The 23,071-nt window shown below is 46.8% G+C and overlaps 5 protein-coding genes across 5 annotated transcripts; all 5 read left to right on the top strand.

Moving 5' to 3' along the window:
* The first annotated feature begins 947 nt into the window (after positions 1-947).
* On the top strand, positions 948-5,084 carry F4813DRAFT_44366 (Pkinase-domain-containing protein). The gene is made up of 5 exons (XM_049248497.1): positions 948-1,715; positions 1,767-2,486; positions 2,538-4,339; positions 4,393-4,698; positions 4,760-5,084. Exons 1-5 carry the CDS (start codon positions 1,081-1,083, stop codon positions 4,978-4,980), a joined length of 3,684 nt encoding a protein of 1,227 aa, XP_049100749.1. The 5' UTR covers positions 948-1,080; the 3' UTR covers positions 4,981-5,084.
* A 624-nt stretch (positions 5,085-5,708) lies between these two features.
* F4813DRAFT_44392 (fumarate hydratase) lies at positions 5,709-8,110 on the top strand. The gene is made up of 4 exons (XM_049248498.1): positions 5,709-5,909; positions 6,008-6,459; positions 6,548-7,571; positions 7,633-8,110. The coding sequence occupies exons 2-4, from the start codon at positions 6,027-6,029 to the stop codon at positions 7,820-7,822; spliced, it is 1,647 nt and encodes a 548-aa protein (XP_049100748.1). The 5' UTR covers positions 5,709-5,909; positions 6,008-6,026; the 3' UTR covers positions 7,823-8,110.
* Positions 8,111-11,143: 3,033 nt separating this feature from the next.
* Positions 11,144-14,197, top strand: F4813DRAFT_356247 (malate synthase, glyoxysomal). Its single transcript, XM_049242966.1, has 4 exons — positions 11,144-12,252; positions 12,331-13,066; positions 13,137-13,379; positions 13,521-14,197. Exons 1-4 carry the CDS (start codon positions 11,892-11,894, stop codon positions 13,807-13,809), a joined length of 1,629 nt encoding a protein of 542 aa, XP_049100747.1. The 5' UTR covers positions 11,144-11,891; the 3' UTR covers positions 13,810-14,197.
* Positions 14,198-14,571: 374 nt separating this feature from the next.
* F4813DRAFT_356246 (oxidoreductase) lies at positions 14,572-16,149 on the top strand. Its single transcript, XM_049242965.1, has 4 exons — positions 14,572-14,954; positions 15,008-15,392; positions 15,451-15,546; positions 15,607-16,149. Exons 1-4 carry the CDS (start codon positions 14,727-14,729, stop codon positions 15,672-15,674), a joined length of 777 nt encoding a protein of 258 aa, XP_049100746.1. The 5' UTR covers positions 14,572-14,726; the 3' UTR covers positions 15,675-16,149.
* A 4,285-nt stretch (positions 16,150-20,434) lies between these two features.
* Positions 20,435-23,066, top strand: F4813DRAFT_356239 (Pal1-domain-containing protein). Its single transcript, XM_049242964.1, has 3 exons — positions 20,435-21,060; positions 21,140-21,587; positions 21,644-23,066. The coding sequence occupies exons 1-3, from the start codon at positions 21,013-21,015 to the stop codon at positions 22,432-22,434; spliced, it is 1,287 nt and encodes a 428-aa protein (XP_049100745.1). The 5' UTR covers positions 20,435-21,012; the 3' UTR covers positions 22,435-23,066.
* The last annotated feature ends 5 nt before the right edge of the window (positions 23,067-23,071 follow it).

Here is a 23,071-nt window from a genome sequence, read left to right as displayed (position 1 = left end):
GACACTTCTTGTCTTCAACTTTCGGCTTAACTAAGACCTAGGTTAGTCATTAGATATTTTAAGAGATATATATATATTCATAAGCCTGTTCCCAAGACGTAGACGTGCAATCGAGCATTATTTCAAAATGTCCTCAATAATTCTTTTACATTAGGTACTCTATCTTACTAGAACCCTATTATCGACAGTTGCCGTGGTCGTTGTTATCCTTATAGGTATACATACGCGCTCTTGCCGTTTCTATGAGTGCTAGATGAAGCCGATAGCATTTGATACATGTACCTGCCTTTCCTCCTCTCACCTTATCCACCTTGAGTTTAGTCTAATTCTAGTTGCTAGGTGATGCTTAATAAAATATGCATTAGACCACCATGTGGTCTCCGCTAAGAATATGCAGCGTTGGCGTAGAAGGTGGCAAGTGGGGAGGTATTGGACTTGCCATATACATTATGCAAGTACATTAGGTACCTAAGGTTGTCTGTTATGTACCGGGGAGTCTCAAACCAAGATCACTAAGGCAACGCTTTTGACAGCTTTTAGGAATGTTGCCCCGGAATTCTTACTTCTTACGCATCACTACAGTAGAGGGTGGTTAGTTTACAGTGTCTTAGAGACAGGACAACATTCTCCCCATACTTGGCGCACCACTTCTCAGCTTGAGCAGAATATTCTGCCAACTGACCCACGGCTCACTTTCTTTTACCAAACTGCATCCAACCTCGTTTTTCCAAGCGCTACTGCACAACACAAAGTCTTTTATCACCTTCCGAGACTTCAGACTTCGGACTTGAGACTTGAGACTTGAGACTTGCATCTATTTGGCAGAACTTAACACGCTTGTTGTTTTTGGTTCGCCTGGTGCGAAGTCGTACCTATTATTGCGTACTCTCATCTTTCTATCTCATCACTCTCTCATCTTCATACGCATTACTACATCGTCAATTCCTTTCCTTTCCCGCAATTTGTTGTGCCCCAAGCCGAGCTACACGCTATAACCTACTATTGTTTAATGCGTATTATCCTTCCTATTGGCCGCCTGGAATCCAATTAGGATAGATATGGTCTAAGTATCTCTTCGACATGGCGGATTATCGTGGACCGGTCTCTCGGCCCTCCCGCGCCCCGCTGGGTGATGCGACTGCTCGCATAAACAATACATCCTCGACGCATTCAACCAAATCAACTCAAGCTCAGGTTCCTCAACCTAACCCTCTTAGAGCTCATCCCACCAATTTGGTGCGCCAACATTCCAGCTCAGACCCAAGTGCTACTTCGAAGCATGACAACTCGCGAGCGCCTCCTCCTAAGACCAATTCTCGCGCCCCGGTGATTCCGCAGAATGCCACAGACAACAAGCGAAACTCCCAAGCTTCGACTACCACAGTGACAACCTCTGGTGGTGAGCGCCGTAAAACCCACATCGGACCGTGGAAACTGGGAAAGACTTTGGGCAATGGTTCGGCCGCCCGGGTTCGGTTGGTAAGACATAATGTTACAAATCAGCTTGCCGCCGTAAAGATCCTCTCCAGAAACGGCAATTCAATGATGCAGCCGGGCAGCATAGCCGCCCTCGACAGATGGGATCGCACCCGCGCAGAGTACAAGTCCGAGAATCGAATCCCATTCGTTATTGAAAGAGAAGTAGCTATTATGAAGCTGATTGATCATCCGAATATCGTGAAGCTCTACGATATCTGGGAGAACAGGTCGGAAATGTATGTAAAAGTTCGAAAATTCTAAGACTCAGTTACTAATATTAGACACAGCTATCTTGTACTCGAGTACGTGGAACAAGGGGATCTCTACAGTTACCTTGCTAGATCTGGCCCACTAGCCGAGGACGAGACAATGTACTTCTTCCGTCAGATTCTTGATGCTTTGGAATATGTCCACTCGTTCAACATATGCCACCGTGATCTAAAGCCCGAAAACATACTTCTCACCAAGGACTATCGGATCAAGATTACCGACTTCGGCATGTCCGCTATGCATCAAGGCCCGAACCACTTACTGAAAACTGCCTGTGGAAGTCCGCATTACGCTGCTCCTGAACTCATGAACCGCAGCTACTATCGGGGTGACAAAACAGATATCTGGAGTCTTGGCGTCATACTGTATGCTTGCATGTGCAATGTTCTCCCCTTCGAGGACGACAATGTTCATCTACTGCTTGCAAAAATTAAAAGGGGCCAGTACCATATGCCCTCTTTCATCGGCCGCGAAGCTCGGGACCTGATTGGCAGGCTACTAACGTTAAACCCGGATGAGCGTATCTCCATTCGAGAGATTTGGCAGCATCCTTTACTTCGTCGATATGATTACTTGGATAAGCTCAACAATGGAGACCGTGCCCATGGTTATACACGGGACGCTCGATACGACCCGGTACCGGCAGACGAGCTTGATATGCAGACTCTCAGGCAGTTAAAGTCCGTGTGGCATACGTTTGACGAGAAGCAACTAGCATCAAAGCTAGTAAGCCCCGAGTAAGTCTAACTAATATTATGCGACCCTCGCTCTACTAACTCAATCTACAGGCGCAACGAGTTCAAGACGTTCTACTGGCTCCTCTACAGCTATAGGGAGAAGAGATTGGAAAACTACGGTACAGAGTTAACGTACTCCGCGAGCGATTATCACCATCTACAGCCCCCGAACTGGAAGAAGAAGTATACTACCTTGGATTTTCCGTCCAAGAATGGACGATCTATGTCACGATTCACTGTTATCTCTAATATTGCCACTGATGAGAATGGTGAGCCTCTGGAGAGAGCTTCTATTGATTGCGGTGCCACCATCCAAAGCTACGACCCATACAAGTCCTCCCGTGTTCTGGATGATGTCGTGGCTAGCCAGGCGAAGATCGTAATCCACCGCAACGGCACCACGTCTACGCGAAACTCACAAGCCCCAAGCATACGTAGTAGGTCGGGCAGGACCAACTCCACGTATTCGCGACGTGGAACAGGTGGAAAGCACATGAAAGCACCACATACTCTACGTGGCTCGCGGCGTTCTCTGAATTCAATCCAAAGTGGCGAGGAGATTTCATATAAGCGGTCCGCCTCACGCCGCAAACGCGGAGTTAACTTCTCGCGCGCGCATAGACAATTAGCTAGTCAAAGCGAAGCAGAATGCAGTCCCACCAATGTCACGGTACACAGCACCACCTATGGCCAAATTCCCTCAACCCCGACCAGTTCCAGTAAGAGGAAGAAGAGGTTATCTAAGAATCGCGAAGGAATTCGATCAGTCGCACACCTCTCCGAAATGGCCCAGGCTAAAGACGATGGTCTGTGCTGGAACGAGGAGCTACGCCAATTCAGCAATACCATTGCAAAAGACTGTGATGATGCCTTCAATAGTACCCTCCTAAGTCAAGAATCTTACCTAGGCGAGTCTCCATTTTCAGAGTCAAAAACTATCTTGACTTCTACCAGCACTCCGGCCCCGGCCACACAAGGAGCAGGAGAAATGAGAGTTAACGCACAGTCACGGGAGTCGTGGCCATTGCCGACAGCTTCTAAAGATTTAGACGTGCATAGGTATGCAACAGCGAAGAGAACCGATCAGGTTAGGGGCAGTATACTCGAACCCGTGGGGCAGGGCAAGATGGTTTCGCAACGCAATCGACCTGACCAGTCCGGTAGGCCCTTTGAGCAGACAGGAGCAGAGCGTAGAATCGTATCGGCTCCCATCTACTCACAGTACAGCACACAGTGGGGTAAAGACAAAATACCCTTACCGGCTATTAACGAGGGTGCAAAGGAAGATGACTCGTTTGAAGATGGAGATAGACTACGAGTCGTTTCCGCGCCTGCCGAGTCTTCACCAGCCCGTCATGTACTAGCTGAAGAGGGTGCGGGCTTAGAACACCTAGCCCAGATTGTGGACACAATACGCCTAGTCGATTCTCCATCTAATCGGCGTCGCAAAATCACAGTCCCAGCCGCAGCTGATAACCGCAAGGAGATATCCCAGGGTGTGAAAGAGATTACACAGGCGCGACAAGGACTTACTCTTCGCCAGCAGTATGTAGAGGATGGGATAAGAGTACCCAGTTCTAACGAGCCCTCTGACGAGCCCGCCATGGCTACCATGCCAGCTAGAACGGATTCTACTGCCACCATTAAGAAGAAATCGTCGTGGTTTAAGCGCAGCTCTAAGGAAAAATTCGAATCATCAGATGGCTCTAGTTTGGGGAACATTGATGCCCTCAACCACACGGAAACTAACTCATCGACCAATCCAGCTGCACAGCCAGCGAAGAAGAGGAGTTTTCCTTTCGCCTTCTGGCGTGGTAACAAAGAGCAACCCCAGTTCAAAGTCTCGCTTGCGGGTAAGCTCATCCGTAACCACCAACGCCACCGTCGAAACTAATTGCAAATATAGGTCCTGAGGTCAATGATTCCTCTAACCCGGAGCCTCCTCGAGCGTCTAGCCGTTCATCTCATCGGCTACAGACTAAGAAATCGCAGGAGAAACCCGGAGGCCGCAATATCGAGCCCCAGCAGAACTGGCTGGCTCGCTTGTTCCGGGTTAAACCCGCAACTCGATACATTTGCTTTTCGATCCCCCGTCGCCACGTGAGACAAGAAATTGTCATTTTGCTGAAAGGATGGCGTCGTCACGGTATGAGGGATATCGTGGTCGACAAGGAACGTAACCTTGTCTTCGCACGAGTTGGTAATAAGAATGGTAAGCGCTATACCTGACCTCTTATATGCAAGAGCGGTAACTAACAGTTTCCTATTCACAGATCTCGAGATGAAGGAAACCTCCTTCGCAGCGGAGATCATGACGGTCATCGAGCACGGCAGGCGTAATCAGCTCTGCATTGTTCGTTTCACACAAGAACGTGGGGCTGCCTCCACGTTTAATAAGGTGGTAGATACGATGGACGACATCTTCCTCGCGCGAGGTCTACTCATCGTCGACAAGTATAAGACCAAGATGATGATCAAGACACTTAACTCGTGACGTCGCCTTGCTAATTTTCTTTTCGTCCCTATTAGGGATATGAACATGCATCAACTTCAAGGAGTTTCAGGTTACATCGGAGTTACAACAGAGGTTCATCTCCTTTGCATCCTTCTCATCTGTTGATGAATAGCTTGGATGCTTTGGGAATAAATTCCTGGAATACGTAGCTGCAAGGGATCTGGATACGGCACTGTTTGTTTTACCATGTCGGAACACAGAAAAATCTCTAAGCACTACGATCATGTTTCTTTTTTTTTTCGGTGTTTTCTTTTCTACTTTCTACTGTCTACTTTTTACATGAGATGGGGAGGGGTGACGGTTGAGCACGGATTGCCAATGGGCGGCCTCCTCCTTATGCTACACGAAGCTACGAAACTGGTTGTACTTAATCATGGCTCTGGTTGGAACGAAATCTGCTTCATAATCCATAATTCGCATCAGTCGTTTGTCCGTACTAAAATGCGCTTCTTTACTAGCTACCTGTTTGTTTCCTTTCGATTCTGACATGGTCATCCCCCCCTTTTATCACCTCTGTATGAATCTTTCTTGTTGAGTTTTCACTTTATTAATAGTTACATGTACATAATACATATCCCTTTACGTAAGGGGTACGGAAGTACAATTTAATAGACGTTAGGTCTGATCTCATTTTACCGCGATCGGGTGTTTCCGGACCGCAATTTTATAGCAGGGATAAAAAAAAAAAAATGGTCGAACGGAACTGGCTTACTGTTTCCTGTTTCGCAACGGGCCGGCAAATAGGAAGCCGGGGCAGTTTGCGCCTGTCTGGTCTCCGGACGGTAGAATTGTAATCTGAAGCAGCCTCAAAAAATATTGAGCGTTTTTTTTTGTAGCAATTACATCTTTCCTCCTTTCCTCTACAATTGTTACCTAGTAAAACATACACTATCCTTACCTACGGGCCTGTAAGTTTAACCGGACCTTTTACAACATCAATCATCCCTTCTCGTACCTGTCAGCTGACCAATTGGCAGCTTCCATCTCTGAATTGATCTTGGGGAAGCTACTGCGCGCTGTAAATCATGCTGCGATCGGTAGGAGCTGCGGCCAGCGGCCAAGCTAGAAACCTACTTGGGCCGAGGATTGCTCCTCGGCTTCTTTGCACATGCAATCGCACCTCCACATCGTCGTCATGTGTCACCTCGAGATCTCTCCGCACCAGTCACATCTCTAGCAATCCTACGCATACGCATACGCATATGTATACGCATTCCCTACAATTCCAAAGAAACCTACATGCGACATCGATAAGAATGGCTGACAACACGAGAACCGAGAGCGATGCCTTTGGCGAAATCCAAGTCCCCGCCGACAAGTACTGGGGAGCTCAAACTGAGCGATCCCTCTCTAACTTCCGCATCAACCAGCCTCAAGATCGAATGCCCCCTCCGGTTGTCAGGGCATTCGGTATCTTGAAAGGTGCTGCAGCCACCGTCAACATGCGGTACGGACTTGGTATGCCACAATCCTACACGGAGCGCATTGTTCCCTAACTACGCTATGGAGGGGTATTGGCTTACACGATGCGGCTGAATTATTACAGATGAGAAGATCGGCAAGGCCATCCAACAAGCTGCCGCCGAGGTGGCTGACCTCAAGCTCATTGACCACTTCCCCCTCGTCGTCTGGCAAACCGGCTCGGGTACCCAGTCCAACATGAACGCCAACGAAGTTATCTCGAACCGAGCTATCGAGATCCTTGGAGGTACCAAGGGCACCAAGAAGCCAGTCCACCCGAACGACCATGTCAACCGTTCCGCTTCTTCGAACGATACATTCCCCACCGTCATGCATATCGCCGCTGTTCTCGAGCTTGAAGGCGAGCTCTTACCTTCTCTCAAGAGCCTCCGGGACGCGCTGCAGAAGAAGGTTGACGATTTCAACGCCAAGAACATCATCAAGATTGGACGAACCCATCTCCAGGATGCCACACCTCTAACTTTGGCGCAAGAGTTCTCAGGATACGTTGCTCAGCTGGACTTTGGTATCAAGCGAGTCGAGAGCTCTTTACCGGACCTAAGGCTACTTGCTCAGGGTGGAACTGCCGTCGGTACTGGAATCAACACTTTTGAAGGCTTTGCCGAGGCGATCGCCGAGGAAGTCAGCAAGATGACAGGAACCGAGTTCAAGACGGCACCGAACAAGTTCGAGGCTCTCGCTGCGCATGACGCTATTGTTCAGGCCTCCGGTTCTCTCAACACCTTAGCTGCGTCTCTTACCAAGATTGCTCAAGACATCCGATATCTTGGCAGCGGCCCCCGTTGCGGTCTAGGTGAGCTGATCTTGCCGGAGAACGAGCCGGGTTCCAGTATCATGCCCGGCAAGGTCAACCCTACTCAATGTGAGGCCTTGACTATGGTTTGCGCTCAGGTCATGGGTAACCACGTTGCCACGACCATCGGTGGCATGAACGGCCAGTTCGAGCTCAACGTCTACAAGCCCCTTATCATCCGAAACCTGCTACACAGCGTAAGAATCCTTGCTGATGGTATGCGTTCGTTTGAGAAGAACCTTGTTGAGGGTCTCCAAGCCAACGAGGAGAAGATTTCCAGCATTATGAAGGAATCGTAAGTTAATCTCTTAACAATGACCGCTAATTAAGTATTGGCTAATAGTTTCTACTTTTAGGCTTATGCTGGTTACCTGCCTCAACCCTAAGATCGGTTACGATATGGCTTCCAAGGTCGCCAAGAACGCACACAAGAAGGGTCTAAACCTAAAGGACAGCGCAATGGAACTTAATGCCCTGACGTCGGACGAATTTGACACACTCGTCAAGCCAGAGCTCATGATCGGGCCCAAGCCTTACAAGGGTTAGGTGCACCAAATAGTTGAGCCCGTGGTACACTACGTCCAAGCCGAGCTTGATGCGATTGAAAAGAAGGCGTTGGATTATCATCAACAACACCACCAGTCTTCTTATTAAGTCCCTACGCAGGTGTTTCCTAAGTAGTGCACTACTTTATGGCGTATTAGTAGCGCTAGTCTACCCCTAGTTGAGTCTTGTCAAATTACCTATAACGGCCGAAGACGTGTATAGATTAGTTATAGCATCTTGTACATAAGTAAAATAAAGAGTAAACTGTTGTCAATAGTTTTGTCTTGTCAATTATATGCGTATAGACGGTTAAATTTCAGACCTAGCCTAGGATGTATTAGGTTAGGTTCCTACCTAGGCGAAGGGTTCGAATATTGCAGTGATTGTATTTGACACTTCGTCTTGATTAGGTAGGTACCTTAGGTACCTATAAACATCAAGTTCTCCTAGATTTCGATGCTGCCACATAATAGGAAAGAAAGCACATCAGTTTATCCAATAGCATGTTTGACAGGATGTACCTGTTTGCAGTTTCCTATGAAGTTGCAATACACCTGCTCTAATTGTTCGAGAGGTTGTAACAAGCAGAAGGTACCTAAGGTTAGGTATGTACCTAAGGCAGGCAGATACGGCTGTTCTGATGCCACCAATTATGCGAGTTTGCCTGGGTACCTCATTCAGAGATGGATGGAAGGCACAACGCTGGAAAGTGTAACAGATACTACCTACTATGGGGGCATTTAAAATTGACTGTCGCATGTCTGATCCCACTTCGACTTCTTACAACAATTTGATATCGTATCTTCTCTTGTTACCTACACCTACCTCTTAAGGTGTCCTCCCAATAAATAACGACCTCTCTCACTTAATATCTACCACATCTTAAAATCCTAACACCTCCTTGTCGCACACCTACAGCTATATTCTCCCCGACTTCTAGAATAATTAAACAGCTACTCCAATAAAGGTCACCTCCGAGAAAGTCAAGGGTAACTATAACCCATGCCTCAGAGTCTACACAGTTCCAATACTATAACACATCCATTCAATTGGTAGCTCCACTATACCTACCTAAGCAATAATAATACTACTCATAATCGCCTACAACAATATCTTCCATTGCTTCCTGTATACAATTTGATCACAACAATACAACAAGAGATCACTCAAGTGGACAGGGAATATTGACAATATTATTCACCCATCCACTCAATTGCGACCGCTATGAGAAGCTATCAGAACTGAACAAGAAAGTGGCCTCTTTTCAAGCTTATCGAAGACTTTGAGAACATACTTAACCTTAGCCGATTAGTGCGCCAGGGAAAGAGGCTTCCATTCCTGCCATGCAATACAAGCCACAAGCCTTAAACTCCTTGAAGAAACGGAAATGCACGCACTAAATAGAATTATACCCAGAGCAATTGTCCCCGGCATCAAGAAATCTATCCGGCTGGAGTAGGAGACAACCAGGAAACAGTGCAAGCGACCATGATATCCAGTCCCATATTAGACGACCAGGGCAGCCTACAGGAGCCAAACATGTGGATAGAAGATCTCGGCTTCCACCACCACCTGCATAAACGGAACCTGTGCCAGGTCGCGGCTCTATTAAACAAACCCGGGCTTAAAGGTGTCCTATAACATTTCACGGAGCGTCTCCTTGGCTTGTGCCTCGCGGCTAGGGATCTCATGAGCTACCATGGTCAGACAAACATCGCGATTATGAACCAACTAAACCGTAGAAAATACAATGTCTGCCTCGACCCCTTCCATTACGAAGTCATGGACGATACTACGAAGAAACACTGCAAGATAGAGAGATCCGAGCCAAGTGATCATTCAAATAATAGACGGGATTGAGAACTATAATACAGCTACTAGATCAACAACAGCTGTCAGAGATTCAAGCCTGGCGAGATTACGGCGAGGAGGGAAACACGATATCCCTTCTATCAGAACGCAATAAGAAGCCATGCAGAGGGAGTCAGGTAAGTGATATGGTGGTCTTTGATATACCTCGTTGCCGTTCTTTTCTGATCCGAGTCAATTGTAGTCTATCCCGGGGCCACAATCAGGCTACCCGGGGGTCGTCAGGATTCCAGATGAAATATCTAGAACAAAGAACATGCATGTTCAGTATGTATAGACGCAGACTCTCGTAGTTAGGTCAGAGTTCCTTGCGGAATAACGAAGTTGTTTCCATGCTGTTTAGTTTTACATCGTGGCAGCTCGCCGGCTTTAGCTTCTTCGAATACTGCTATAGATGAATGTAAGAGAAAACAGGTACATATTTCTCATCTTGAACCTCAAGGTCAAATATTACCAGAAGCAACTCAGCGGTGGATACCTACGTATGAATAACATGTATATTGTTCCCAATAGAATAAAAACCCATTTGATCTTTTCCTAGAAAGGATGTTGCCGTCTTTAAACTTCAAATATATCAGCAATTACTTATATGAATTATTAACTGCTCCTAATAAATCTTATTTCCCACTTGAGACCTTTTGTTATTACCTTCCTAAGTAGTAAGAGGTAGGTAGTCAGTTCATACAGCTACTCAACTTTCTCTCTCCATCACAGTAAGTATACCGTTAAGCATCCCCGTAGGATTTAGTAGCTAGGCCTACTATACTAGGTATATTCTTAGCATGTAGAATTGGGTTCGGGTACTCTCGGCAACTCTAGCGATCTAGGACCTCGAATTGGCTGATATCCGACCTCGGCAGCCGGGAGCATCGCAGTTTCGGTACTTCGGGAATTCTAGGTTGACTACGTCACTCCAGTCGCCCGTCTCTTTGTGCAAAGCGTCCAATAGCGTTGTTATTTATTGTCCCGTATCTTCGGGACTCCATGGATACATAGAGGTATAGATCTGGCTAGATTTTTATTATCAAAGGAATCGGTTTACTATACGTTTACTGTACATGCACGTTCTTATCATATCGAGATATCCCCGAGAATGAAAGCCTAGTTGAGCAGCGATATCGCTGTATAATACAGTAGCTCTTAATTATCGTGATTTAAATGTGCTTCTTCAGTTAGGTAATTTGAGAGTGAAGATAAGACACTTGAATGGTAGAAACGTTAACCTATAGAATTAATGTCGTCATGATCAACAACTGAGAATCTCATCTTCAATTGACGATTAAAACGGTTCCTTATGAGCGGCGGGCAGATGGGACTTGTCCCTTTACGGCATAACGAGCCAATAAGCGCTCGTTGTTAGTTAGCTGTTAGTTAGGGGGTATGGTATTGTACCGTTTTTAACTGGGATGTGGGGAAGGGGGAAGAGAAGTTGGGGAATGCTGGCCAATGATACCGGGGGTTAAAGCTCTAAACTTACCTTCGTTCAATAATAAAACTTCCCCGGCTTTACATGTGAAGAGATCTTATGCGGTACACGAGTACAAAGAACTGGGCTTCATACATGCCGATAACTACCTACTCGTACACTTTCTACGTCTTTGCAGCATAGAACCAAAGTTCTTGACGGCTCACGGAGTAGCATCTTCCCCCACACTTTCACAAGCTTCATACCCAAGTAGGTAATCCTAGGTAATCCTAGGTATTCCTAGGTATTCCTCCCCATCTTCATCGGCTACATCAACATCACGTAGCCAGTCATCTACCCTCCTTCCAGCCGAGCATAGTCGGAGAGCGACCTATACATATACCTTATACCTACAGTACTGTATTGTACATAAGTCTGAGACACCCCTCCTTTTAGAAAGGGGAACCTCGACTTTAAAGCGGTTACATCCCTTGGCTTCTACACTATCTTCTACCCGAACTTGTCGCCGCCGCTTCTTATAACCGTGGGAACCCATTGTTATCTGCTCCGTAGCCGTATTGCCGCTAATCCTTTCGGATACCAGGCTAGACAAAGGATTTTATATATTACTACTGATTTCTCTTCGTACTCTACCTAGCTCTTTATAGCTATTAGATATTAACCAAAACAAGTCTCGTCGTCAGAACCAAAGATCCGAGGCAATTAACTACCTATATATCCCAGCGAAGTGAATCTTGAAGGCGCTATTTCAAAACACAAAAGATATATATAATCATGGCAACCACCGACAGCATCTTGCAAGGTGTATCTATCTCTGGCACTGTGCAGCCAGAGCATAAAAAGATCCTGACGCCAGAGGCATTGGCCTTCCTAGCACTGCTTCACCGATCCTTTAATAGCACTCGCAAGACACTATTAGAGCGTCGTGTCGCACGTCAGGCTGAGATCGACAAAGGCAACTTGCCGGACTTCCTACCTGAGACAAGACACATCCGTGAGAATCCGACATGGAAAGGCGCGCCACCAGCTCCGGGTCTTGTCGACCGGAGAGTAGAGATCACAGGCCCTACCGACCGCAAGATGGTCGTAAATGCGTTGAACTCTGAAGTATGGACTTATATGGCGGATTTTGAAGGTGAGTAATAGCGGATGTAATGATGGTGTCAGGAGGTGAAGAGCCATTGGCTGGTCAATCGACTAACACCAACACCAGACTCAAGCGCCCCGACGTGGGACAACATGATCAACGGCCAAGTAAATCTATACGATGCTGTACGGCGGCAGGTTGACTTCAAGCAAGGCCCGAAAGAGTACAAGCTACGAACAGACCGCGTGCTCCCCACGCTTATTGTGCGACCGCGAGGATGGCACCTCGATGAGAAGCACGTTACAGTAGACGGTGAGCCGATCTCGGGCTCTCTATTTGACTTTGGCCTGTACTTCTTCCACAACGCGCGCGAGTCCATCAAGCAAGGCTTCGGCCCATACTTCTACCTACCCAAGATGGAGTCGCATCTAGAAGCGCGCCTCTGGAACGACGTATTCAACCTAGCGCAGGACTCAGTCGGCGTCCCGCGCGGCACGATCCGCGGGACGGTCCTCATCGAGACGATCCTGGCCGCCTTCGAGATGGACGAGATCATCTACGAGTTGCGGGACCACAGCTCGGGGCTTAACTGCGGCCGCTGGGATTACATCTTCAGCACCATCAAAAAGTTCCGCCAGAACAGCGGGTTCGTCCTGCCGGACCGCAGCGCGGTTACCATGACGGTCCCATTCATGGACGCGTATGTCAAGTTGCTGATTCAGACGTGCCATAAGCGTGGTGTCCATGCTATGGGCGGCATGGCAGCGCAGATCCCGATTAAAGATGATAAGGAGGCGAATGATAAGGCGATGGAGGGCGTGAGGGCTGATAAGTTGCGGGAGGTGCGCGCTGGTCATGATGGGTATGTCTTTACTTACATTCCCTCTTTTTTTTCCCTGGATAAGCTAAGCTCATATTGTTTCTTTTCTTAGTACGTGGGTAGCACATCCGGCTCTGGCATCTATTGCCTCCGAGATTTTCAACAAGCACATGCCGACGCCTAACCAGCTGTTCCGGCGACGGGAGGACGTTAAGGTCGGTCGAAATGACTTGCTCAATATGAACGTACCCGGTAAGATCACCGAGGATGGTATCCGGAAGAACTTGAACATCGGCCTGGGTTACATGGAGGCTTGGATCCGCGGTATCGGTTGCGTGCCTATTAACTACCTGATGTAAGTGAACCAACCCTCTTTCTCGCCTTTACATCCTTCATTTGCATCGACCTTTTGTCACTATACTCCCCTTTTACTCTTTTTCCTCCCCATATCTTAACTCCTCCTAACTCAAGCCACCCTACTAACCCACCTCAACAGGGAGGACGCCGCCACAGCCGAAGTTTCCCGGTCACAGCTCTGGCAATGGGTACGCCACGGCGTGACCACAGCTGAGGGCAAGAAAGTCGACAAAGCCTACGCGCTGGCGCTGCTAAAAGAACAGACGGACCAACTCTCTGCCAACGCGCCCAAGGGCAATAAGTTTGGCCTCGCGTCGCAGTACTTCGCAGGCCAGATCACAGGAGAAGACTACGCGGATTTCTTGACAACTCTACTATACGATGAGATCACTGCGGTAGGGAATGCGGCGCCTGCTAGTAAGCTATGAGATCGAGAGGGCCTTATGCGAGGGGGTTGACGGGGATGTGGTAGATATAATGGGGATGCGAAAGAGTGAGAGTGAGAGTGAGAAAAATGCGCCGTAACGTATCGTAATGTGACGGGGACGGCGTTTTGTATGTATGCTATTACGAAGGGTACGAGATTTAAAAATGTCTGGTTTGCGTATCTGTTTGCAATTATCTATTTTCTATCATGGATTAGACTTTAACCCTTGCGTGAGATGTGTGGATTTGTTTATTGTAAGCTGGGTGGATGATACTGGGAATTGACCAGTCTCTTTAACATTATGTATGTGACTTTATGCCCGAGAGGTATTGTAAGAGAGATATTATTTCTAGGATCTCGTCTAGAGATAGTGACTTAATAGCCTAACAACTTTGTTTATTTAGACCTCCTATAATTGGTGTTCCTGAATTAACGCTCGAGTATTATTACCTCTTGACGCCTACTAAGAGGATCTATCTACTGACTGACAAGTGTTGATGTTTAGGAAAGGTTTCTTGTTACTGACTACTCGTCCTATAAGATACCTATACATTTGTTCATATATCATGGACTATTCTTGCTCTCTGGGGTTCCCTGGTACTTAATAGCTACCTTGCTAGTGCGTGGCCCGTTGATGGTTACCAGAGAAGTAAGATATGGCTTAAATATGATTAAGCCTCGTCTTGTAGACAAAGTTGCACTAGATTTAGGATATCATGGAAAGAGACTGATAAGGGTAGTTATGAGAAGTGACGTCACCATCTATCTCACCATCAATGGCGTGCTGAGACTTTCCTCGTCAACGGTAACGCTTTGTAACACAACGAAAACTAAAACATATATCATCTCCTCGTATTACGGTTACCTAACATACTCAACTTCTATTCGATCTTCTTCAGTGTTATAGCTAATCCTACAATGACTTCTGTACTGATAGTTGGGGCTACCAGAGGCTTGGGAGCCGCACTGGTAAAGGAATACGCTTCAAATCCCAAGACGCTCACATATGCGACCACACGATCTGATGCTACACCTAGCGGATTCCCGGACAGCATCAAGTGGCTCTCTGGAATTGACCTTACTAACCAACATGTCGGAGACAATCTCTCGAGTCAGCTCAAAGGAGAGAAGCCTCTAGATGTCGTAGTAAGTTGCATATGTTGATTTTGCAATACTATGGCCAACCTTACTGCTTGCAGATCATAAACGCCGGGCGATTCATGACCGAGGACTTTTCCAAGTCCGGAGGGCCGAACTGGAATGATGAATTGGCCATGTATACCGTTAGTTCTATCGCACCACTATTCATTGTGCATCGCCTCGTGCACAACGACCGCCTAAAAGCCGGATCCAAGATAATCTTGGTTTCTAGCGAGGCCGGAAGTATCACTTTACGGCACGAGAAAGAAGGCGGCGGCAATTACGCGCACCACGCAAGCAAGGCTGCGTTGAACATGGGCGGAAAACTTCTCAGTATCGACCTTAAGGAAAAGGGTATCATTGTCAGCATCGTGCACCCGGGTTTCATGCGCACCGAGATGACCAAAGGTGTCGGTTTCGACAAGCACTGGGACGAAGGTGGTGGTAAGCAACCGGAATCTAAGACATTACATGTGGTGAAGCTAAAACAAGTGATATTCAGCTGTGACTCCCGAAGTAGCCGCGAAGAGTCTCGTGGAGTGGACAGAGACGTTAGATATTAGCAAATCTGGGGAATACTGGGCTCCCCGCGGTCCACGTAAGGCTATGTAGAAACCTATGAATTAAACTGCTTTGGTTACTGACTTTCGAATAATAGGAGATATTGGAATGGCCGAGACGGTGCTTGGAAAGAACCTTGAGACCCCTCTGAAGCTGCCTTGGTAACGCGAAAGCTTCAAAGGCTTATTGATGTCAATGCGCATCTGTCGATCCGGCGGTTAAGCTATGCTGGAGCTTGGTGAACTTGGGCTTGACCGACCTATGATAGAGCCCGCTCTTCTTACTCGTCACTTTAGCTTTATGATGGTATGGTAGTTAGGTACATATGCGGACTAAACTCTAGTTTACCCTAGCAAGTAGATCTTAATAAAGCCCGAGATTTAATAACCCCGGTTTCCTTTGATGAGATATTATGGCGTATGGAAAAGGGGCAGCGATAAAGAGGAGATCGGCGGGTTAGTATGTAGATGGCAGAGATGGCAAGGACTAGGTACCCCACAGATATGCCAAGGGATTGAATTCGAACGTTGTGGGGCATTTTTTTTTTTCGACTGCGTGGGCTAAGAGGTTGATATGAAGCAATATTAATGAAAAACCTATTAATGATCTAGTTAGGTTAATTGATTGTGTCGTAATCGTGGGAACGCGTTTTGCACGATTAATTACAAGAAAATAAAGTTATTAGTTTACCTAATAGGGCTAACTAATCTAACAGCTTGTTATACGCAACTTTAGTGGCTAATAAAACAGCCTTTGTTAACAATCACCTACATATTCCTCAACTACAACGGTCCGTGTGCAAGTCCAAAAAAAAAGAAATAGCCCTTTATCCCCCAAGATTCACCTAAAGTATTATCCACGTATGGTACCTCTTTTCAAAAACTGTATACTGTATCTAAAAAAGAAATAATAATTATCTACCTAGGTAGGCAAATACCTAACGATACCAACTTGCTGCCTACCAAAAGACGCCGCTCTCATTTATCAGGTAACTACCTACCTACCAAGCCGGTCACCCTATGTATAGGACCTTATATTTGGAACCGAATTATATAACACTGCTGCGGGAAAGGAAGAAGATTCCTGAACCGGTTATTAAATTCTACCGTAAATTCCTACGGTCTACTACGGATATACTCCCACTAGCAGAGATGGAACAGAGGCATGACGCATATGTTTTAGCAGGAAATCAGCGCGATTGCACAGAGTTTGAGATGCAATTGAGCACAATGCACTTATTGGATTTCGACCTATTCAAGGTCCAACCTCATGAAATGCACAGTCCATTCTGGGCTAGTTTAAATACTCCATGGCAATTGCACCAGGTAGGTAGTCAATCAATGTTCCCCAAGCGAAGCTTGCCTCCCTACTGTTCCCGAACCTGACCTAGCCTACGGGTATGACGCCACGTTCCTCCCTAGGTAACTTCCCTCAATTGGTGAAAAACCTAGATTTCGCTTAAATATTCGAGACAACTACCTATGGCCTTTGTTTCCCGTATATTATGGTCGATTTCAATAGTCGAAGCGAAACGGAAGCGGAGAACCAAGCTCTCAGTAGTGGTTCGTCAGCCTTGCTCACATATAATAGGATCATCCAAGGCGGATGTGTCTTCTGCGCTTTTATGAGAGAAGACGTCATGAAATTTTTTGTTCTGTGGCCAACACCAAACATACCTGGATCAGATGATACACACAAGGAATTTACGAAATATACAATGATAAATTTCGCATCTTTTCTTCTATCCGATTCCGGGCATTATAAAAAATGTGTTATGCTGATTAGCAACATCCACAAATGGGGCCAAGGAAAGCGATGGGAGAGTATCTGCAAGATCTTCCAGGAGTTGTACACGGAGCAAAAGGCAATACCGCTGGAACCAGTAGTAAATGCAATAGAGTCAGAGTCAGAGTCAGAGTCAGAGTTGGACTCAGAGCCCCAGCAGCCTCAGCCGCGTAAACGTGAACTCGAGGGTTTTGATGATGATGAAGCCGAGAAAAGGCCAGCCAAAGCTAGAAAACTAGTGTAACCAGCCAACCGGGCAGAGGCGGAGCCACATTGTTGTCTGGCTACATACATACTATGTAAGGTAGACATCTTAAAAAGGAGGGAATAAGCATATGTTCCTTTTTTGAATACCTAGGTAGTCTGCCGATTTAGAATGAAGGTGGAGTACTATTAGCAGTTACTTTTAATAAAACGCGTTGAAATATGAGCTACATTAATAAATCGGCAGTATAAAATAATGTTCATTCTTCGCATACAACTCCTTTCCACAGGATGCGCATCCTCTTATTGGCCAAATTCCACACCGCCCACCTGGCAATATCCTTATCTTACATCCTTATCTTATAGCCTTTTGTTCAATTCAATCATTTAATGGTTCAATCAATTTAAATGATAATGCAAAGCCTGTATGCGTACGGATTAATGTTATACTAATTTGACTTGATCGCATGCAGTTATTCAAGGTAAAAAGGTTGAAAATAAGGTTGTTTTGAATGATCTTTGATGTATGAGGCTGAGTGGCCAATCAGAAAGCTATATTATGAGGCTATTTGATTACATAATGCTCTGGGATTCCATGCGCGGGGTTCGCATGAAAGGTACGTGTATACCTATATACATAGGTACCTACATATTAAGTGGACTACCAGTGGATTTGCCAGTGGGTTGTAATAACGCCTACATACACGTGCGATGGTATATGGCATATTAACAGATTTATTTTATTAGTAGATTACACCAAATACCAGGGGGGTAAGCCGCCCTTAGCATAATCCGAATAGCCTTTCTCTCTAAGCTGTTAGAAATTAAAAGTGTTGTAAGGTAGCTAGTGTATGTATTAGTCTTATTAGTAGTATAAACAAGCAAGGCTCCTCAACATCGCAATTAGTCGATGATGGAGAAGAGAGAAGCTCCTTGCGGAAGCCAATTCTTAACACGGCCTGATAGTATCTATTATATACATGGTATTAAGCTTAAGGTCTAGGCCATTGAGAAACTATTATTGTCAGGCACCTACATAATTAAAGAGAAGTTAGATCCCCGGAAGAAGGCTTGGCGACCTCAAGGTAAAATAGCCAAAGACAACTTTGTTAATGCATCATTCATGTACTGTCACCGCTTGTCGCCCAACCGGCTTCGACTAACGGAACACTGCGCTCCTTCGATCCATCCCTTTACCCCCCTTCGCCCTTTCTCGCATCCCAATTGAAATATAAAGCGACGCTGTCCTTTTCTGTATTATGTGTCCTGTAGGTAGGATTGTCGAGATTCAATACGAGTTACAGGTTACAGCGCTTACCAGTGCTCGTTTAGGTAGGTACTAACTGGGCTTTTACTGTGTTGGCTCTAGTGCCTTCTACGGTAGAGGTACCTTAAGCATTTTAGCTATTCCAATTTGGTATTTGTACCAACCTGGGATACCTACATATTGTACATACATGGGATCTCTGGTAGTTACAGTGCACCTGTTGCTCTTTACGAACTCCACTAACCCAATTTCGATAATGTTCAATAATGTTGTAATAATATAAGGTTAGCCCACACCTCGTTTCTCAAACTCGATCGATGAAGCTCTTTTCGTCCTTTTCCGAGTTCGAATTGCATTAAATTGTAATTCTCTCGTTTGTCAACAAAAAAAAAAAACCGTCTACAACACCAATTATTAAATACGGACGGGTTTGTAAGACGGGCTAAACTGTCCCGCTGGCTTCTGTTTCGTCGATCTCTAACTGATATTCCCCTTGTCATCCTGTCAGAAAGGAGCCAGGACAAAAACCCCGTCCTAAATCAATTAGAGTCCACAGCGGGATACAGCACCCTTCCACCTTAACCCTTCCACTTATTATTTTAGTACCGTCCCTTAGTTAATAGGGGTCTTCCTTCCAGCCAGCCCGCCAGCCAGCCCAGCCCAGCCCAGCCAGCGCAATCGACCCGGAGTAAAGGGGTGTTAGAGAGAAAGAAAGAGAGGAGAATGCTAAGGAGCTAAACCCAGGAAAATCTCGTCACCCGACCTCAAAGGAAAGAAGACCGACAGCATTTAATCGAATATTTACCAACTACCGACGGTAACACAACCTCGCAACCTCGCAACCTCCTCACCTGCATTGCCCCAAGCTTTCGAGCTGCAAGTTTAGACTTCGAAAATACACTTGGTGCAACGGGAAATCGAGAATCTGCGACCTGACTCGTCCTCGTCACATTTGTACCAAGCATCTGAACGGGCGCCATCATTTTCTATTCGCATTTCCATCTAGGTTCCTTGCATGAAGCAGAACAGCCTAACGCGCGTTGCCGTAACAAACATCTAAATCATTTCCACCGCACCTATCCGTTTTCGACCCACGAAGTTGACCACTACTATTTTACGGTTTACGGTTTACGGCTTACGGTTTACGGCTTACCACCAAAACCAAAACCAAAACCAGAACCAGAACCAAAACTCAACTCGTCCAGCCTTCACTTCTTAGCGCTTGTCGCATTTTCATACCTACCATACCTACCATACCTAAGCTTACCTATCAATTCGATTGGTATCTTATTAATCTTTCTATTTATCCCGAAGGCGCCGCGCCGCGTTGCGTTTCAAGCAGTGATAAAACGTCATCGCTTCGTCACGGGCAAACTTGGCGGATATTCCATCTCCTATCTTCCATCTCCCTGAAGATCGCTGTCCATCTCTTCCACCCCTGACACACCACCTACGCCAAAGGTTTCTGCAAAGCCCGGGTCGCGCTATCGCACAAGTTTATTTCGAACCCCTAACCGAACCAACTATTGGTTGAAAAAGTAGGAATTCCGGCAATCAGCGTTCCGTGAGAGAGTATTTCTAACCTTCGACCAAAGCTACGGGGCAGTATCCCCTGCGAGATACGGAGAACCTGCACCAGAAAAACAAGGAAATTTAAACACAATGTCCACCCAATCGTCAGACCTACTAGGTAAGTAAAGAAAGCAAGATAATGGATAATGCCTGGAATGCTTGGCTCCGCCGCCCCCTTTTTTCCATCCTATTCTTGTCCTATTCTTATCCCATTCTTATACTATTCTTGTATTATACATACCTACATATCATACTCATATCACACTGCCCATAAAGGAGGTTCAAGATCCAAGCTGGTTGCGATCCACTTTACGGGACCAGTCGCCTGTCCTGTTTCATTTGTAGAGATTGTTGTTTCACAATTGCCTATCACAGTCGTCACTTTGTCACTTCGTCACTCCCATTATAGTGAATCTGCAGCGAACCGACTAGCTAATCGTCTCTTCTGTTTGCCATTCAATAGGTCTTTTTGATAATCGCGAATCCACCCAATCGCCTGGCCTGACTCTTAATCTTTCGTCAAACAACCCCTTTCGCAACCGTGCGGCCTCGCCTAACAGTTTGGTCTCCCCTCCTCGTTCTCCATTTGATGACCCTCCTCCTCGACCTACTTCGAGAAACCCTTTCCTCGATATTTCATCTACCACCACTGCAACTGCGAATTCGTCCGCCAAGATGTCATCAGTTAAGGATCATAAATCGTTCACCGCCGAGGATCTATTTGTAAGTTGCCATACATTGCACGGATCATGGTTTACAGGCCATTGCCTACTGCGCAGGTTGCTAATATTGATGTCTGTAGGATAACATGACGCTTGACGATGGCAGTAAGGATGCGAAAACCAGAACAGCTCCCGGCCGACCGGCGAACCGCCCTCCCGGCGGTCCACCTCGTGGCGAAAATAATCCTCCCCGTGGTCGCGGTGCGCCGCCTTCCTCGTCTCACAGGCCGACCCGGTCGCAAGAAGAAGCTCTAAAGGCTCGTCGAATGCATAGCGCCTCAAACGGAGGGGAGAAGGGCCTCTCTGGTTCTCCCCATAGGAAACAGGCAGACCGCCGCCCTCGCCGCAATAGCGATTCTTCGATGATTGAGAAGCCGTTGACGGAGGAGGAAAAGAAGGCACGCGAGCTTCGACGCAAAGAGCGAGAGCGACGCCATCGCGAGGGCAAGGATAAGGATAAGCCGAAAACAGCGCGAAAAATCGATATTATCGATCAGCTTGATGCTACGAGCATTTACGGAACAGGGCGTAAGTGTTCACAGTGTCGAGCTTTTCTAGCTCATGTACTAATTGATTCTACCTAGTATTTCACCACGATGGTCCGTTTGATGCATGCAACCCGCACCGAAATCGTAAGGGTAGTCGTCGTGCGCCTATGCAGGCATTTGCCAAGGACTCTGCCAACAATTCTATTGGAGGCTCGGGTCCCCTAAATAAGAGGCCTGATCATATGCAATTCATGGGCCAAGAGCCTCACGACGTCTCCAACATGTATGGGAACGTTGTTAAGGAGAGGTCTTCAGGAAGCAAGAGCGAGGCTACCTTGTTCGATCCGAAGCAGGCAAGCGAATTCGTTGTTGGCGAAGAGACACTAGGACTCGGATCTTCAACCTTCTTGGAAGGTACTCCAGCAGCACGTGCCGCGATCCAGCGCAACCAAGCTGAGACGGCGCAAGAGGTCTTGGAGCAGGGACTGGGCAGAAAGAAGTCTGTGGTACAGCGCTTCCGAAGCATCAAGCGAGCTCCGCGTGAGCCTCGCGAATTCAACCCGGATGGTGACCGCTACACTCCTAGGACTGGCGATATGCCTAGTGGCAGTAGCACTGGCGAAAGGAACCCGTTTTTTGCAGAGTTTGACGGCAAGGCAGAAGAGCGCATTTCTGTCAAGCATAAGGATTCGAACCAGGTACCTCCCGTGACGCCGCCGGTGCCTAGTCTTGAACGCCGAGGTACCAATGATGGAGCAGAGTCTCCAGATGGTGCTAGGCAGGCCAATGGGTTTATGTCGCGTGTCAAGAGCTTGAAGGGAGGGCGACGGCCGCGACCAGAGGTTCCCAGCAGAGATGTTCCACCTGCCCCCGGCGTGGCGATGTGAGCTACACAAGGATTGGTGCACTATAGTGCTAGGAAGCATTTTTCATAAGGTAACCGGCATTGGTAGCTACGTCTTCAAGTTGAGGTTGTCTTGCTGGATGTTTTGAACAGTAGCGGGGCTCTGTTACACTTGGGGTTTACGTATTCAGTGTGACAAAGCTTATGGATGAATATGTTTCCGACGCTTTCCTCTTGAAAATACAAGGTCAATATGTCTGGGAGATGGAACGTGGGGAAAGCTGTTAGGAGCCAGTCAGCTACAACATGGACACTCACTTTATAGGCCTCGGCTTCGTGTCAGGATAGGTAGTTTCTTGAGTTCTCTTAAATTCCTAAGGGAGAGGTGGCAAGTCTAGGTAATCTGTGAGCATGACTAGCAGAGGTGGCAAAGGCGCAATGGAAGACGGAGAGGCATTACCGGTGGTCCCTAGGTGAAATTCATGCAGATTGAATTGGGCAAATCGAGGCTCAGCTATGCGGTGGTGCGTGCTGCTGATATCGGAAATATGCTGTGTTAAGGATTATGACATTCGCTGTAAAGTATCTCCACGTCGGAGCACCTTCATAATATATTTATAGACTTCGTTGTGCGACTAGAAATTCCTCATTAATTAATATTCCATGGTTAGGTAATTCGG

Source organism: Daldinia decipiens, assembly GCF_022478715.1.
Source record: "Daldinia decipiens strain CBS 113046 unplaced genomic scaffold F4813scaffold_12, whole genome shotgun sequence".
NCBI lineage: Eukaryota > Fungi > Ascomycota > Sordariomycetes > Xylariales > Hypoxylaceae > Daldinia > Daldinia decipiens.
Note: the sequence above shows the minus strand (reverse complement) of the source record. Positions and strands in the feature narration are given on the sequence as shown.

Bases quoted from the DNA above. Each gene is read 5' to 3' on its own strand.
- F4813DRAFT_356246 (XM_049242965.1), top strand. From the start codon at position 14,727: ATGACTTCTGTACTGATAGTTGGGGCTACCAGAGGCTTGGGAGCCGCA. The intron at 14,955-15,007 runs GTAAGTTGCATA...TACTGCTTGCAG, and splicing joins AGAAGCCTCTAGATGTCGTA to ATCATAAACGCCGGGCGATT. The intron at 15,393-15,450 runs GTAAGCAACCGG...AGTGATATTCAG, and splicing joins GCACTGGGACGAAGGTGGTG to CTGTGACTCCCGAAGTAGCC.
- F4813DRAFT_44392 (XM_049248498.1), top strand. From the start codon at position 6,027: ATGCTGCGATCGGTAGGAGCTGCGGCCAGCGGCCAAGCTAGAAACCTA. The intron at 6,460-6,547 runs GTATGCCACAAT...GAATTATTACAG, and splicing joins CAACATGCGGTACGGACTTG to ATGAGAAGATCGGCAAGGCC. The intron at 7,572-7,632 runs GTAAGTTAATCT...TTCTACTTTTAG, and splicing joins TCCAGCATTATGAAGGAATC to GCTTATGCTGGTTACCTGCC.
- F4813DRAFT_356239 (XM_049242964.1), top strand. From the start codon at position 21,013: ATGTCATCAGTTAAGGATCATAAATCGTTCACCGCCGAGGATCTATTT. The intron at 21,061-21,139 runs GTAAGTTGCCAT...TGATGTCTGTAG, and splicing joins TCACCGCCGAGGATCTATTT to GATAACATGACGCTTGACGA. The intron at 21,588-21,643 runs GTAAGTGTTCAC...GATTCTACCTAG, and splicing joins GAGCATTTACGGAACAGGGC to TATTTCACCACGATGGTCCG.
- F4813DRAFT_44366 (XM_049248497.1), top strand. From the start codon at position 1,081: ATGGCGGATTATCGTGGACCGGTCTCTCGGCCCTCCCGCGCCCCGCTG. The intron at 4,340-4,392 runs GTAAGCTCATCC...TTGCAAATATAG, and splicing joins GTTCAAAGTCTCGCTTGCGG to GTCCTGAGGTCAATGATTCC. The intron at 4,699-4,759 runs GTAAGCGCTATA...TCCTATTCACAG, and splicing joins ACGAGTTGGTAATAAGAATG to ATCTCGAGATGAAGGAAACC.
- F4813DRAFT_356247 (XM_049242966.1), top strand. From the start codon at position 11,892: ATGGCAACCACCGACAGCATCTTGCAAGGTGTATCTATCTCTGGCACT. The intron at 12,253-12,330 runs GTGAGTAATAGC...CACCAACACCAG, and splicing joins TTATATGGCGGATTTTGAAG to ACTCAAGCGCCCCGACGTGG. The intron at 13,380-13,520 runs GTAAGTGAACCA...CCACCTCAACAG, and splicing joins GTGCCTATTAACTACCTGAT to GGAGGACGCCGCCACAGCCG.